The following is a 15,266-nucleotide window of genomic DNA, read 5'->3' as shown; positions in this document are numbered from 1 at the left end:
AGAAATGGAGATAAAAAAAATTTTTTTAAAAGAGGGCAACAACTAAAAAAAAAAAAAAAATCAATCAGACTTGATCCCAATTTTACATTTTTACAGGAAATACAACAGAATACATTTTAAATAGTGAAGTTCCTGAATAAATAACACACAAGTAAATAATGGCTGGTCAGTTTAACTTCCTTGTAAGATAAAACTGTATTTAAAATAATTTATTCTTGATTATTACGGTGCAGGTGACGGGGAGCTACAGCCAGTCCAAGCTCAAGTGACATTTAATACTAATTGTTCATTTTTATTTACAGGAAGTTGAATGAAAACCTACTAGGAAATGATCATATTCATTATCTATTAATCGTCAGAGTACTTTCTTGATTAATCAGTTAATCGTTAATGCTTGTGTTCATCATGATTTCCTAAAACTTAAAGTGATGCCATCAAAAACAGCTCAGAACCAAGATATTCAGTTTATTATCACATACATCCAAGAGTGAAAAAATGATTTTAAACGATTAACTGATTATCAAAATAGTTGTTTTTCTGTCTGTGAAGTAATTAACTCAATGTTTCAGCTCTAAAACCAAAAGCAAGACATAAAACTTTGTATTTAGAGTAACATTTTTTCCAAAACAAACATCTATTTTTAATAGAATTGTTGACCCCACACTGAGGATTAAAAACTTTAAACTGTCTTTTAAAGACCTCGACATTAACGAGGAGTTTACTAACAGCGGTAAGTAAGTTACAAGCTCTTGATGTCTTGCAAGTGACACATACTACTGTGCTCTGGTTTCATGAGAGTTTGGAACAAGGTCAGCGACCAGGCAAACTAAATACACCCACAGCTCATTCTGAAGGATCATTTTCACCAACAGCATTTCCCCTGAATGCACATTGTTGTGGACTTTTTTTCAGCTAAGCACACTGCCTGTTTGGCTTAATGTCAAATGTCATCTCTCACCTCACGCACTCGCCAGTAACCATAAAACAGCACGATTTGACAGAGTTGTTTTTAAAAGCCGCTTGGTTGCATGCAAAAAATGTCTCTGAATGTCAAACATGTGATGCCTGGTGGCAGCGCACAGTGTAGTTTAATACTCTCTCTGTACTGATCTTAAATGGTTGAGCTTCTGAGAGCCGGTGATTTGCTTTGCAAATGTGATTGCTGTACACCGAGAAAAGCTCGACAGGTACACAACTTATCCAACCTGCCTTGATGTTGTTATAAAAATGCAAGTGTTAGAGAAATAGGGCAGGACTTTTATGTGCAGTTCAACTTCGATTCATTTCATTTAAAGTGCACAAAGAGCATCTGCACGCTTTGCAGGTTAAAATATAACATCAGGCACACAACTGTGAGGCGTCGCATGTAAAAATACATACATACAAAGGCAGAATCCCGGATACGCAGGCAGGAATGCTAATATAATAACAGGACTGATGTCAGGCCTTTAAAAAAGTTCATTAAGAGAATTGAGGTAAGCAGTTATCAAAGTAGAAATTAGCTGAATGTTTACCAAGTGAAACTAGGAGAGAAAAATGATGTTTTAAGCCTCAATTTGAAAATCTCAAGAGCATTTCTCCTGAATTCTCCTGAATCTAAATAAATCTGCATCAAGACAATGTAAAGCACATGATGGAGCATTCAGAGTAATAAGACAGGAGATGTAGGAAGGAGCCAATCCCTTTAAAACCATGTAAATCAGGAGGATTGTGAAATCAACTCCTCGCTTGTCTCATCTTGGGAGCCAATGCAAAGAAATCAGGTCAAACTTGATGATCAAACTTCTCAGATCTTGTGAGGACTCTGGCATCTGCGTTTTGGATCCGTCATGCTGTCACAGTTAGGCAACAGAAAAGCACATGTACAAGGCTTTTGGCATCTGAACTGGATAAAAAGGAGCATATCCTGACTTTGTTATGTTGCTGAAAGAAGCCAGTTTTTTTTTTCCCCCCAGAAATGTAATACATAACATCGCTGGCTCATCTGTCATGCAGACATCGATGAGTTTAATATTAATGTTCGTTAAGGCTTCATTAAAACACGATATTTAATTAATGAAAAGCAGAGTGCTCACACAATATTTGTCACAGACAGAACAGGGGTGAGTTAACATTGTTCTTCCACAGGCTGCGTCACTGACGGATTTTAAAACTTATTTTACCTCAGGACACTCGGCCCCTCCTCTCACTGTGAATCCACTAAAACATTTTCACATAATTTTCATCATTTAACGTTATTATAGAGCAAATCCTGCTGCCTGTCTTTTAATCATTTTTATTTTTAGCATAATGCATAAGCACTGAATGACAGGATGTTAACTTGGGACTCTCTTATATTTCCTATTAGCTCACATGCTGTGTGTTTGCCAGACATTCATTTAGTCACACATGCAGCTGATACGAATGGAAATTACAGATGTTTTGTTTTGTTTTGAATTTAAGTTTTTACAGACTGATCTGACATGAGAAGAATCTTCTCCACAACTTAACGTGGCCTTTTGAGGGTGTTTAACCTGTTTTTTTTTTTTTTTTTCCTTTGTGCAATGATCTTAAAAGTGGCAACATTACCAGATGCACATTTCTATCTCTCTGTGCATGTTTCACCTTGTGCTGCTGCAGCCTTTATCTCAACCCAACAGCATTGACTTAAGACTTACGCCTGGTTGAAAGTGTTATGGAAATGTCCCTAGGTTGAACTTAAGGTTGCCGTCTCGACTTATGTAAAAGTGACTCAGGCGCTTATTCAGACTTGAGCCAGACATATGAAATTGCCATTGGATTAATGTGAAGACGTGCATGTCTGAAAGGGGCTGTATTTGCCATCTGTAAACGCAAATGCAAACAAGAAAAAAAACAGAAAATATAACAGCAAATAGAAAATAATAAATCATAGACCAGAGGCTCTCTTACACCTGAAGTATCTGCACCATTTCCCCTAATAACCACCCAGGACTCCCCCCCGTTTACCTACATCAGTAATGTCCACATACTGTATTACCTTGTTGAAAATAGAGGCTTCGGGCCACCGAACATATTGTACTGTAGGGACTTTCTGAAAGGCATCAATTAGCCTTTGTGTTTCTCATCCATAGTGTTAAAACAAACCTATGGTCCTGCATTAATCAAGCATAATTACATCCCTCAGTAAGGCAGGGACCAAACAGTTAATTAACCAGAAGCTACGACGCCACCGCCTACTGTGATGATAAGGACGAGCCTTTTTCATACCGGGAGACAATGACAGAGCCACTGAATCTTGTTCGTCATGAATCCCATCTATGTAATTGCACTGTAATGTTGATTACACCCAATTACAGATGATAACCTACGCCTATGGAAGTTGGACGGCACCTGAGCAGACAAAACATATAGTCTACATGAACATTGTCTGAGAGGAAGATTATGGAAAATGGGAAGATATAAGTTAAATCACAATTATTCACAATCATGGTCTGCTGCAGAACAACTACGCAGCAGAAAACCAGAATTCAGAGGAAAAACATCAGATCTGTTTAGAAACCTGCTCAATTATTGTGCGTCACAAGTGATTACGTCAGTGCACCCAGTTACATGACCACTGCAAATGGGACTGAAAGGATCTTTTTCTTACCTTTGGTACCAATATTACGCCTGAGCCACAGTGTTAGGTCATCCCAGAGCTGAACACACTCGTTGGCGAGAACATTGAACCTGTCTGACTCCGAGTCCATCTTAAAAACCGGACCCCTTCGTTGGGTCGAGGTACAGACTAAACATTGCGAGTTGCGGCTGTGCTTTTGCTGACCAATGCCAGGAAATAAAACGCCCTGTGGTAAATTAGGCCTCCCCTCCCTCTGCTCCTGTGCATTTCCTCTCTGCAGGCCACCACTTCCTCACCCAGCACAGTCACTGCTTTTTGGCTCCAAGCTGTACAGTTAAATTCTCACCCAAACACCACAGAGCTGACCTCACGAAAAGAAGGACAATAAACATTTAATGATTACTTTTTAGTGCTTTGATTTCTCTCATTGCTTTCTGTGCCAGACAAGCCTCCGCACCCTCTGTTGTTAGGGTCAGTCAACAGCATTCAATGTGTGATAATATCAGTATTGCTGCTATGAGGTTTAAAGCTATGTAGAAGGAAACTGGGGAGAATCATTCAGGCATATGCTGTTGCAAAGACTGTGTATCTTGTGATTTTTTTTTGCATTACACAATGGACTGCATTCTTGGCTCCCCCTCTTTGCACCAATGTCTATGTGTGGGGCAATGAAACAGGGAATACACTTTAACAGACATCCACATACACTGTACATGTGCTTACCTGTGAGAGATGAGAGAGGGGAGTGAGGTCGTGGTAAACCTGAAGACTGGCCGCTTCCTATCAGGCTTTTTCTGTTGCTCGTTCTGCAGCTGTGAAACCACAGAGGCAAATGTTAGGCAGGACAATGGACAAAGAAACTACTTTCACATATTTCCTTAGTGATAACAAATGACTTTGAAATATATTTACTAGACTATTGTAACAGAGAGGCTTAGATTCAGGAAATGTTGGGTCTTATAGGAACCAGCAGTACTATGGAAGCAAAGAGAGGCCATAATAATTTGAATTTCAGAAACAACTTAATACCTAACTTTGACATTTAACCACTACTGGATACTTGGAAGATCCTCTCTCTGAATTTATGTGGTTTGAATTCCCCTTTGTCAAATTTCTACAAGATAATTACAACTTTGAAAAGCTGATATTGAGTGTTTTTAACCACGCAGGAGCAAGTCTTCATGACGGCGAAGTCGGTCGATAGACTAGTTTGGCCCCGAACAAACAATGGATGATGAACAGTTTAATTTTTTTCCTGAATTTGGGAAAACAAAACAAAAGAAAACAAAACAAAAGTAAACAAAAGGAGAAAAAAAACAAAACAAAAGAAAAAAACAAAACAAAAGAAAAAAGTTTTTGTAATTGCAAAACATGAGATTACCTTCCTGAAAATTCAGACAGATGGTTCTCAAAGTAAAAAAAAAATCTAATCCAATGAATTCAGTGTTATATCAACTAAAAATATTCATTAGTGGTTACATTTTAAAATCATGTATTCAGTTGCTTAAAGAAAATTTAGATTATTAATATGGCTTCTCCTTGTTCAGTATCTTCTCAACACGTTTGTGTCAACAACAAAATTATTATTATCATCATCACTTCAGTTCATTTATTCCTCCATGAAAAATAAAAAACAGATTCTGCAGAATCATTATTAAAGATGTGCTGTCAATCTTGAATGTCGCTTTTATTTAGGAGAGAAACGCATCATCTGTCGAGTTTCATTAAAGCAAAACCCAATTTCACTTATTACAAACACTCAGTTACACGTATAAACAGAGTATTTTATTACATTTATAACAAGATAATATATACGTTCCCTGATACAGACGAAGCTACAGCCCTGGAGTCGACAGAGAATATTGGTACATACAGCAACATAAAGAAAGTCTTGGGTCAGTCACTGAAAAAAGCAGGTTCTTTGTACAGCATTCAAAATGCTTTGATGTTGGTTTGCCATGTTAATACAGGAGTGTGACTCACGAGGAGCCACTGTGATCAACAACATGTGACTCATAAATGGAGCCCAGTTTTTAACCTTGAGAGAAAAATCAAATATTTCGGCGTAAAAGCGGCTTCAGTGTTCAATGTCCCGATTAGTCTTGGGTTTATACTTTCAAATTAGAGGCTGTCAGTGAAAACGCAGACCGCCTGAAGAGCATGAATTCACTTCAAGGTCAGAGACTCAATGACATCCACTTACATAACCTCCTCAGAGAACTGAACCATTTCCAACTGAATTTTTAAGATGTTATTCAATAATGATTTCAATCTGGTGCATAATACAAACAACACAAAAAACAAATGTATTCTCTGGTTTTCTCTCAGTTTGATAAATATATAAACTGAGAGCTAAAAAGATGTAGAGCACAGCGCTGCATGACCACAGGACAGTCCCTCAGTCCGCCAGTGACGGAGATACAAAACCACCACAAAGAGAGAATAGGAGAGGGAGAAAGGGAGGAAATTGGTCACAGTTTCAGCTCTCCTGTCTGTGTGATGCAGCATTGATCAAACAGGACGATAAAATGCACATGGGCTTCTGCAATGATGCAGAAATGCGTGCGCAGGCGGCTTTCATCTCTCTGTCAACGCTGCTGCAGAGCAGCTCCTACAGGTGCCTCACTGCCATGTCACATCAGCAAGAGTGAGGACCAAGGCAAGGTTTTACAAGAGCTGTGCATAATGATGTCCATTGATAATATAGCCATTACATTTGGGCTTAATTACCCTGAATACGTGCTTTGGCTGATGTAAGACATGTTTGTTTGGTTTTCAGGCTCTTGCATATTATATAGAGCCAAGTCGGTCATATCAGAGTTTTCAGGAGCGACGGTTTTCCCAGTTGTAATCAGGACTTGGATGTTGATGTGATCAACGACTCAGAAAGTGATGATCACAGTTACTGCAGTACGACATGAAGATTGGACGTGACCTCCGATAGGTGAAAGACATTTTGCTTCATCAATCAGGTGTTAGCTTGTTTGTTTTTTCATATCCCCAAAAAGCTGCTGCATTTAAAATCTTTAGTGTCAGTGAATCAAAACCTTGGTGTTTGGGAAACAAACTCATGTGTGATGCAACTCCAGCAGATCTTCACTCACTCACACTTCAACTAACGTTCCTTCACCAAAAGCATATTCAGGTTAACTCATTTATTGGAAAAGAACCAAGATTTGAAGAGACCTACAAGTTATTGAATAGTCCTGGGTTGTGTGAACGTTTAACAGCCAAATACTCAAATTCGACCCGTCTGGAACTGATTTGTTGTGTCCTGATTACTTAACATTTAGCTTTAAAGCACTGAAGACCACGATGTTAACCAACACTTACTCAACAAGTGTTGGGAGGGGTCAGTGCAGAAGAAGTGACACACGAGGGGTTTATGGATGATGTTGGCACTCATGTTGATGTTGATTATTGACGGGCAATTTCCCACAAATTTGATGCATGGATTGAACAATGACACCAGAAATATCAGAGGAGACGGGAAGTCTTCTGCTAAATGACTGAGCAATTAGCCACATGCTAACGTCTAATGTGATGATGAATAGATGACAAACTAATAAGCAGAGACGAGATATTAACCAGTCAGTGGTTACTACGGCTCAGCGCTCCTATGACTGTAAATGAGAGGATGCAAATTTTTTATGATGCTTACAGTTGCAGAGCAAATGTCTGGTATTTAGTAATTCAAGATTGAAATGATGGAGCAGAGGTGATTCATTTCTGTGTGAAGGGACGTGATCACAGAGAAAGATAATTTGCCTGCAGGATATTGGGAACTTTGCACCATGTGTGGAGAAGATAAGAGCCTCTGTATCAAAGGCTCACATAACTGTACAAGATTTGACTAGAGGAAAACCAGTCAGGTGCAATTTATAAACAAATCCGAAGGCACTGGGGTCAGCTGTTACCTTCACCTTTTTAAGCGTACAGCAGGAAACACCTGCTCAGACAATGACTGGCAACAGACGACTGAAAAAACCCAAGCTGCTTGTAGCTCCGTGCAGTCCCTGTTGTTGGCCCATTGTCGCACCGAAATCCAAACTCATCTCCATAAATCAGGAGGGGAAACTCTATTTTGACTGAAATCCCATTCATCCGTGTTTACTCGAGTGGTTTGTAGGGCTAACCCCTGCAATCAGGAGTGTGGACACATGCCATGAATCATTTATCATGGTGGGGAGGGAGTGAATAATATCTGGTACACAGGTGCTCAGTCAAAGAGGATCAGATTTAACGAGATCTATTTATACCCTCTCACTGTGGATTAAGCCAAGAGAATGCCACTCTGCTGCCCAATCAACCCTCTTGTTGCTCTCACTACCCACCCCCCAGTGTTTGTACCACCATAACCCCTATTAGACAGATGAGTGCCACTCACGGAGACATTAAAATGACTGCGTCTGGATTACTCTGCAGAAAAGTGCCACAGGTTGTGATGGTGCGCGGGTCATCTTCGTCACACTCGATGCTAAGCTGAGCTTTGGCGGAGACACCTCAGAGGCCAGGAAGACTGAGCGAGCGGAAAAACCGTGTTGGGATAGCGAGGGGTTTAAATGGGGGATAAAGAAGCCCTGGGCGAAGATGATAGGGAGAAAGTAGGCCAGTGTTGTATGCTGTACTGCAGATGTGTGAGATTCCTGGAACAGATCCATATGAGGTTTAACTGTCTCGGTTATATGCAAAACCCTCAACCTCGTCAAACCCATTGTTGTATTACACATGAAATCTGCACCAGACTGGCTTCACAGCTGTTTGTCAGTGACTGAAAATACTTTAAAATACCTTTATTAAAGTTATAGATACTTTACATACAGCACTCATCTTACTTTACTCACATTTTTACAGTTATTTCATATCTTACACTGACCTACATTACTGACTAAAGTAATCTGAATCTGTCAAAGACAATTTCTTAGATTTCAGTGCGATCACCTATTTTGGGTGCGAGAAAAGAAGCAAAAATAGATAAAAACACCTTTGATTCACAACGACTCTGAATCCTGATGAATCTGAAACGTCTGATCGTGACCCATGTCAACAAAAAGCCATGATTTATCTTTTCTACTTCTGCGAGTTTGGCTCTCTTGTCAGAGCTGTCAGGTGAGATGACAAAGCGCGATGCCGCATAAATTCTTGCTCTGTGCTGACAAACCTAAATTCAAAGTCAGACATGCGACACACACTGCTCTAATAATAGTGTTTAAAAACTTACAGCTTGGGTAAAAAGCGCTGCAGATCGTTCCTGTAGCCACTGAAGACAGCTGTTTTCTTTAGGCCACTGTCAGTTTCTACATCTGGGCACGTACAGTGTTACAGAGCTTTACACACACTCAGCTTTGTCAAGTCTGTTGTTTTGTGTGTTTGAGTTTACATTTTCAGATACAGTGCATAACACATTTAACTCATGGTAACATGGTTAACGGCTGCAGAACAGTTATTACATCTTTAAATGTCTAAAATGTTCACATATTGCAATAGAACAGAATATATACAGTAGATTTTTCTACTTTAACTTCATACAACTCTGTCAGCTGCTTCGTTATGAATTCAGTGTTATGATTAAACGGGTGGGACAGAGGACATTACCGTAATGGCATGAAGTAAAAAAAACTGCTCTACATGCAAAGCATCTTAAAGCTGCAGCTGATTTCATTTCAGTTTAGATAATCATTGTTCATCTGCAATGAAACTTTCAATCTCATCTCAATAACCGTCTCAAATCCAATTCATTATTTGATCATCCTGACATTAATTTATCATGTTATTCGTAAAACAGAAGCAGAAAAAACTTGGCTGTATCAGTTATCAATATCTTTAATATCTTTAATCTCAATATCTCTATCAGAGTTTTCAAATGAAAAAAAAAAAAAACATGTTGTCCAAAAAGCCAGTATTTCATGTTAAGCTGTTCTGTACTATAAAATAGGTCAGGACAGGGATTAAAAATAAATATCAGTTATATGGGCTTTACCAATACTGTAGCCCCATCATATACAAAAAACTGGGATGAAATGGCTTAGCTATAAGCCAGCGGCTATACACCGACTCTGAGTCACAAAATGTTTTTAAATTTGGCAACATTAGGAATATTTGGTCTCTGGTATGAAACCACAACGTTTAGTGGTGAACAGAAAGTGTCACAACAACAACAACAACCAGTAACAAATATAAAAGAAACAATCCGCATTTCCACTTTTCAGCTGTGAATAAATGGGGGTGATGTAAGAAAGCTCACATCCTGTGTAAAGAACGGGAGTTTTCCTCCACAACAAACAGTCAATTACTCTACAATCACTCACAAAGCAAATAGTACACAATAGGCAAGAGGGGAACACCCAGCTTCTTATTCATGTCGGCCTCATAAAACAGCTCAGCTGACCTACTGTAAATACGTGGAAAAACATCCCTCCTGCCACCCACTGCTCCAGAGAGCATGTTATAATTAACGTATATATCGTATTACCTGTTAGGTGGGAAACAAAATGAGTTCTGTATCAAATCACAGGTTGTACAGGTTGTGCCCATCTGAAGAGCCACAAACCACAGGAGAGGAAAGAAAATAAGGCTGTTTTAAATGTTACCTCTTTGAGCGGCGCAGACGAGCTCCGCTGAAGAAATGTGGCATGTTAAAGTTGGACAGCACTGTCCACAGACTGGAGTCTGACATTGTTTCCAAATCATGCCAAAGAGGGAGAGGCAAAGGGGGCTTGTGAAGACCTGGTGACGAGAAGCGATGGCTTTCAGGGTTCAGGAGGAAGCGACCCCCAGTGCAGTCCTGACAAGTACTCCTACAACAGCTCTGCTTAGGTCCAAACTTCCTCTGCACAGGCACATCTGCAGCCAGCTGCGGCATAAACACACTGGCAGAGAGGACACGTTGTCCTCCTCTGTCCTCTAGTAACAAAAAAAAAAAAAAAGTAACCCAAGGAGGATCCTGAAAGGCACAGAGTGTGTGATCCAGGTCAGGTGGTGACAGCCTCCACTGTTGCAGGGATATGACACCTAATACCAGCTGACTTTTTGTTTTCCCGTCTCACTGCGTCTGTGTTCTGTATCCCAAACACTCATCCTGCTCCATTCGCTCAACATGCTTCATATCATGTAACAGGCATCTACCACTTCACATCCTGTGAAGGGGGAGGTTGTGAGACAGAGGGGTACTGCATCATCAGCAGATGCTGCTGTGCACTCGCTGCTTTCACAAACTGGCACCCCTCCAAAAGTCTGGTGGGTCAGTGTATTAAGCAGGACCTATTTGAAATGGAAATGCTGTGCCTTTGCATGGATTTCTTCTGCTACTGCATGAATTCTTCCCTCAGCTGTTCCCTCCCCGCTCCGACAGTCTTGCCTCGTTCATTTGATGCGAGCCTCACCTTAACTTCATCACCTTTGATCCTTGACTCATGTTTTCTTATTGACTATCGGCAGATAAGCAGCTAAACACAAACGGTTGCTGTGAAATCTGCAGATTGGACATTATATAGTTTATAATAAAACAAATTTACAACAGTATTGATATAGATTAGCTTTAATTATGATAAATCTGACCTTTCAGAAAAAGTTTCAGAAAAGGAAAACTCCTGCACACATAACCCAAGAACTGGTCTTTCGTCAGTTCAGTGATGAATTTGACTTTCAAGCTCTGCACGTATGTGCGAGTTTAGGGTCGGCTCTTGACAGCGGCCTGTGGGGAGCACAGTGTACAGCTACAAAAGAAGCTGTCAGGGGCTACGAACAAAACATCTTCAAAACCAGATGAACCATAATAAACCTTCTTACAAAGAATCCAACCTTAGTCCCAAGACATTGATTACTTTTATTCAATGACTGTTCTCCACGAGAGAGAGCAAAGTCGAGCCATGCAAACAGCGCAGCAACAACACAGCTCCAGACATGCGATAAGAAAAACCCCTGTTTGTCTGAGGCTGCTGTTATCACATGACTGATGGAGTAGATATGAAGTATATGTTACTTTCACTTTTGTCTTATCCAAGCTTCAGATTAAGGGGCGGGTGTTCCTCCTTTTAACACACAATCACGTTGAAATATACAGTTGAGGATCAGTGTATGAACCACAATATTGCACTACAGACACTGTCCATGTCCTGAGCTGGACAGAGGGTGATCACCTCTGTCACCTCTTTTCGTCCTTTGTTGCTTTTATCGACTGCTCTGGTGCGTCGTTCAATGCTAAATGTTTATGTTTCACGACCTGGTGACATACAGATGAGGGAAACACCTTCCTTTGGCTGATGCTTCCTTTCAAGGTGGTTGAACAGATTTGTCAGAAGTGCCGACCGTCGGACGACAAAGTTGTCAGATCATTTTTGCTTCGAGCCGAACTGTACCGCCACAGTACTGACATCGAGTCCAGCTCCTCATCCACCAATTCTGCTGGCTCACGCTGAATTATTCGTAACACGCGAGAGAGACACTGCGACAGAGACAGGTGAATCTGGTCGATCAGGCAGGAGGCAATCATCCTGCTGGTTTTTATGAACGTTGCCTGGATGCATGTTGTAAAAAATACCAAACATCAGCTGGTTGTCTTAATCTCTACAGACAGTAAACCCTGTGGTCCAGACCTGGCTGCTGGTTGGTTGACCAAATGATTAATCAATTAATTGAAAAAAAACCAAACAAATTTATCGATAATGTGTTACGTGCAGCTGTTATACCCTACCCCAATATACCCTGTTATTAACACACATCTAGTATGGTGTCTCCTTGGCGTGTCTAGTATGATAAATAATGAAAAAGTCTCATTATTTGATGCAGGGCTGCAACTAACAACTATCTTTATTTATCTCAATCTGCTGATTTTTCTCTTGATTTATCAAGCGAGCCAGTAAAAGCCAGGAAAACATCATAAGACAGGGAAAAAAAAACAGCCATCACAATTTCCCAGAGCCCAAGGTGGTGTTTTCAGATGTCTTGTTTTGTCTGACCATCAGACCAACACCCGAAGATATCCAATTTACTTTCATGTACGACAAGCAAAAGAAGCAAATTCTCCCATTCCAGCAGCTGGAATCGTCACATTTTTCCTTTAAAATTTAGATAAATTATTAATTGACAATCAAAAGAGTTGCACATGAATTTTCTGGTGATGACAAAGCGTTTGCTGTTTATGTCCTTTAGTCATAAAGGGCATAATGATGAATTAAATCAGAAATAAAGAGGCCGATATGATCTTATGCAGGTCATTAGGATGACCTAAAATCAGGTGTCTTGTTAGTATTACAACCAAACAGAATCTAACAGCCACTAACTTCTGAATATAAGTATTTGAAATAAAAGAAACAGGAGTCAACAGGAGAGAAAAATCAGCGGTCCAGAGACGGGTTGAAAGCTTCACTAAAGAAGTGCACAGTCAGACCTGAGGACCATCACGATGCTGCAGATGAGACCAATCACCTGCCAAGTGCTCTGCCTGGAAGGGATTCAAAAGCTCAGGAAGAGACACGGAGAGGAGAAAGGAGAACACCGCCATGACCGGCACATAACTGCTGGCTCTACCTGCATGTTCCTCTTCTGTAATAAAGTGTTATTAGAGGCCATTTTTCCCCAGTATAAAGTCTGTGTGTGTGTGTGTGTGTGTGTGTGTGTGTGTGTGTGTGTGAGAGTGTGTGTGTGTGTGTGTGTGTGTGTGTGTGTGTGTGAGTGTGTGTGTGTGTGTGTGTTCCCTCAGAGTGGCTCAGTCCGTCTCCCTACAGGCCGGTGTGACAGCCTTCACTCTAATTATGGCTCTGCTCTGTTTCTGCGTTCCACATAAGAAACGACGGTTCAGATGGTTCAAAGTCAAACCTGCACAGAGCAGCGTGAGGAGGGAGGTCAGCGGCGATGCTGACATCACAGGCAAAAAATGTCTCTCACTGTCCTCTTACTGACCTCTCACTCCTTTTCTGGTAGTTTGGGAAAATAACAATAAACAATATTTCAACAATGACATTAGTTTTACGTTGGCAAAACGAAAAAACGGCATGTAGTGATGTGAAAATACTGTGTGCTAAGTATAAAATATTACAATATTAGTAATCTAGAGAACTGTCACTACAGAAGATGAGTAATTAGCTCAAGCACCAATCTGTTGGTAAATCCTGTGAAAGGTCAGCATATTTCGTCCACTGTGATAACTGATGTGAAACACAGAAGCCAGTTAACACTTTTTAAGGGCTTGTCAGGCCTGTGACTTTCTTTGTGTGCAGGTGAGCAGTGAAATCTGCTGTTTGCAAACCTCGCTGCACTGATGTCAGTGTCAACAAAAGCTTTTTTTTCGGCCCCTCGGCGGCAGCGGAAACACGCCATAAACAAAACACTGATATATTATCACTTTATACAATATCCTGAAGCTATTAGCAAACATCCATCAGATATGGAGCAACATTAGCATTCATTCAATTGGAGTCATGTTTTGCTGATAATCCCATCTCCTTTTTGCTCTGTTTTGGTTTCCTAACTTTGTCTAGTCTGCCGTTTGGTGCTGGTGTGGTCATGTACAGTGGGTCTATTAGAGACTTTTGTTGCAAACAGCTGACTGGTTACATAAATGAAATAAAACATGCTAAAAATGCTCCATGGGGCTGATGGGAAACTGCTGAGTCAGATGATGAATCTCTGTAGGCATCACTGTGAGCAGCACCTTTCACATACACGTCATCACGAGATCCATTGTTAATATAAGCCAAGAGTCAGCATATACATGCATCTATACAAAACTTTTAAAACAATATAAACAACAATCTGACACGTACAGCTCAGATGCTCCTACACTACGACGGTGCAGGATAATGTCACATATGATTTGGACATCTCATCTCTGATCATACTACAAAGCATCACAACACCAAACCCTGTGTACTGATGCATGATGGAACAAAAACTGAAATTATCAATAAAAAAAAATAAAAAAAACACACACACACTCAGTTAAAATCATCTCTACAGTCTTCTATGGAGCTGACTCATATGAATGCTTGCTCCACTTGACTCTGTATGAAAGCTGAGCAGAACAAGAGGAGATCAGGGGTGACGTGAGTGGGTGTTTCATGCTATTCATTGATATAGAAAAGTCCCAAAAGTTGAGTGTTTTGAATGAGCTGAAAATGTGAAAAATCGACAAGACCTGCGCCAGAAGCCAGAAAGCATAGACTGCGACTTTTTATCAGTAAAACATATAAAACACATAAATCTTGTACCATGAGATTTTTAGTCTGTAAATTCTAAGGCTTTTAATTAATTAATGAATCTCAGTTGGACTGTGGTTAGGAGAAGCTGCTGCACAAAGTTGCACGAAAAATGTAACATGAATCAAAGATAGAGACAACGCAGACAACACTCGTATGAATCCCAGGCCACGTTTTCACATAAACACTAGTTAACTACAACAACGTGGGCTCATCACCTTAGTGACCCGTTTGAAAGTGAAAGCCCAAACGAGGCTCGTCCCCGAGCACAGACAGATTCAGAGGATCTTGGCGGGTGAAATATGGGAGTTCGAAGACGGGACACGCCGTCACAGACATCACAGACACGTAATAACACCCCAGAGAAAAAAAAACATTTCAGTGACACAAAGATAAAAGTCTTAATGTTCATAAAAAAAACCAATCGGAAGCTCTATCAGCAGACACAGACTTTTAAAACACTAATCAGAAGCTAGTTGAGATATGAGCAA

The 15,266-nt window shown here is 40.3% G+C and overlaps 1 protein-coding gene across 9 annotated transcripts in view; it reads right to left on the bottom strand.

Annotated features, from left to right (window-relative positions):
* Window positions 1-15,266, bottom strand: part of mast4 (microtubule associated serine/threonine kinase family member 4) — a 93,560-nt gene that overhangs the window by 24,979 nt on the left and 53,315 nt on the right. For 7 of the 9 annotated variants that reach the window (XM_056402990.1, XM_056402995.1, XM_056402991.1 and 4 more), the window contains one exon: window positions 4,304-4,392. In XM_056402990.1, coding sequence (XP_056258965.1) covers window positions 4,304-4,392 — 89 coding nt within the window. Of the gene's footprint in view, window positions 1-3,610; window positions 3,736-4,303; window positions 4,393-15,266 lie in introns of those variants that run through there. The other 2 variants (XM_056402998.1, XM_056402999.1) reach the window with 1 other exon arrangement.

The sequence above is a fragment of the Seriola aureovittata genome, chromosome 18, assembly GCF_021018895.1.
Source record: "Seriola aureovittata isolate HTS-2021-v1 ecotype China chromosome 18, ASM2101889v1, whole genome shotgun sequence".
Lineage (NCBI taxonomy): Eukaryota > Metazoa > Chordata > Actinopteri > Carangiformes > Carangidae > Seriola > Seriola aureovittata.
The sequence above is the reverse complement of the archived record's forward strand: the minus strand, read 5'-3'. Positions and strand labels throughout refer to the sequence as shown.